The sequence below is a fragment of the Antrostomus carolinensis genome, unplaced genomic scaffold (assembly GCF_000700745.2).
Source record: "Antrostomus carolinensis isolate BGI_N321 unplaced genomic scaffold, ASM70074v2 scaffold42147, whole genome shotgun sequence".
NCBI lineage: Eukaryota > Metazoa > Chordata > Aves > Caprimulgiformes > Caprimulgidae > Antrostomus > Antrostomus carolinensis.
Genome location: NW_010327424.1, coordinates 1 through 1,403, shown reverse-complemented (window position 1 = coordinate 1,403; position 1,403 = coordinate 1). Strand labels below are relative to the sequence as shown.

The following is a 1,403-nucleotide window of genomic DNA, read 5'->3' as shown; positions in this document are numbered from 1 at the left end:
GTCTTCTCCAACCTTAATGATTCTGTGATTTCATGATTCTATGATTCTCTCTCCTCCTGCCCTGACCCATGTGGTTCTGTGGCTTTTTGTCCACCAGCCACCGCAGCACGGGTGTCCCTGTCCTTTTCCCCACAGGACAACTGCCGGCTCTTCCCCAACAAGGACCAGCAGAACTCAGACACCGACTCCTTCGGGGACGCCTGCGACAACTGCCCCAACGTGCCCAATAATGACCAGCGGGACACCGACAGCAACGGCGAGGGGGACGCTTGTGATAATGACATCGATGGGGACGGTGAGTGGCTCTCAGGACTTGCCCGATGTCACAAGGCCAGAGATGCTCACAGAGCAGGGCTGGTGTCACGCCAGGCCAGGGATTGAGGACATCCACCCAGTGCTGTCCTTGCAGGGATTCCCAACATGCTGGACAACTGCCCCAAGGTGCCCAACCCTCTGCAGACGGACCGGGACGAGGACGGCGTTGGGGACGCTTGTGACAGTTGCCCTGAAATGAGCAACCCCACTCAGGTATGGCCGGGGCCAGGCTGGGGTGGGGGGCTCCTGCAGCACCGCTGGGTCCCCTCGCCCTGGGGTGTCTGCTGAACTCGGGCTCTGGTCTCCTCCAGACAGATATGGACAGCGACCTGGTAGGAGACATCTGTGACACCAATGAGGACAGGTGGGGACCACGTTGCTCTGGGGTCACCTCCCTGTCCCATCCTGTCCCTGGGGGAGAGGCAGGCTCCTGGTGCGGGGACCTGCGAGATGGTCTTTGTGGTTGGCAAGGGTGCTGAGACATGGTGCCAGGCCCCTGTTCTTGTCCCAGCGATGGTGACGGGCATCAGGACACCAAGGACAACTGCGCCGAGGTCCCCAACAGCTCCCAGCTAGACTCAGACAACGACGGGCTGGGGGATGACTGTGACAATGACGATGACAATGATGGCATCCCTGACTACGTGGCGCCTGGCCCAGACAACTGCCGCCTCATCCCCAACCCCAACCAGAAGGACTCGGACGGTGAGCGCAGGGTGGGTGGGAGGTGACAGAGCCACCTGGGCTCAGTCTGTCCCTGACCAGGGTGCCTGTCCCTAGGGAATGGCGTGGGTGACGTGTGTGAGGAGGACTTTGACAATGACACGGTGGTGGACCAGCTGGACGTGTGCCCCGAGAGCGCTGAGGTGACGCTGACTGACTTCCGCGCCTACCAGACCGTCATCCTCGACCCTGAGGGGGACGCCCAGATCGATCCCAACTGGGTTGTCCTCAACCAGGTGTGGGTGCTGCCCCCCATGTTTCTGAGATCTGTGCTGCTGGGGTGGGAGTGGATGGGGACCGGGAGGTCCCTGGGGCTGCTGAGGATGTCCCTCACCCAGCTGTCCCCCACAGGGCATGGAGATCGT

At 61.6% G+C, this 1,403-nt stretch overlaps 1 protein-coding gene across 1 annotated transcript; it reads left to right on the top strand.

Annotated features, from left to right (window-relative positions):
• Window positions 1–97: 97 nt before the first annotated feature.
• LOC104519483 (thrombospondin-3) lies at window positions 98–1,274 on the top strand (the record flags this gene model as incomplete). The annotated part of the gene is made up of 5 exons (XM_010171899.2): window positions 98–295; window positions 410–528; window positions 627–679; window positions 827–1,020; window positions 1,096–1,274. Coding segments are annotated over 5 exons (743 nt in total), but the record flags the coding sequence as incomplete, so codon positions are not given.
• Between the last annotated feature and the right edge of the window lie 129 nt (window positions 1,275–1,403).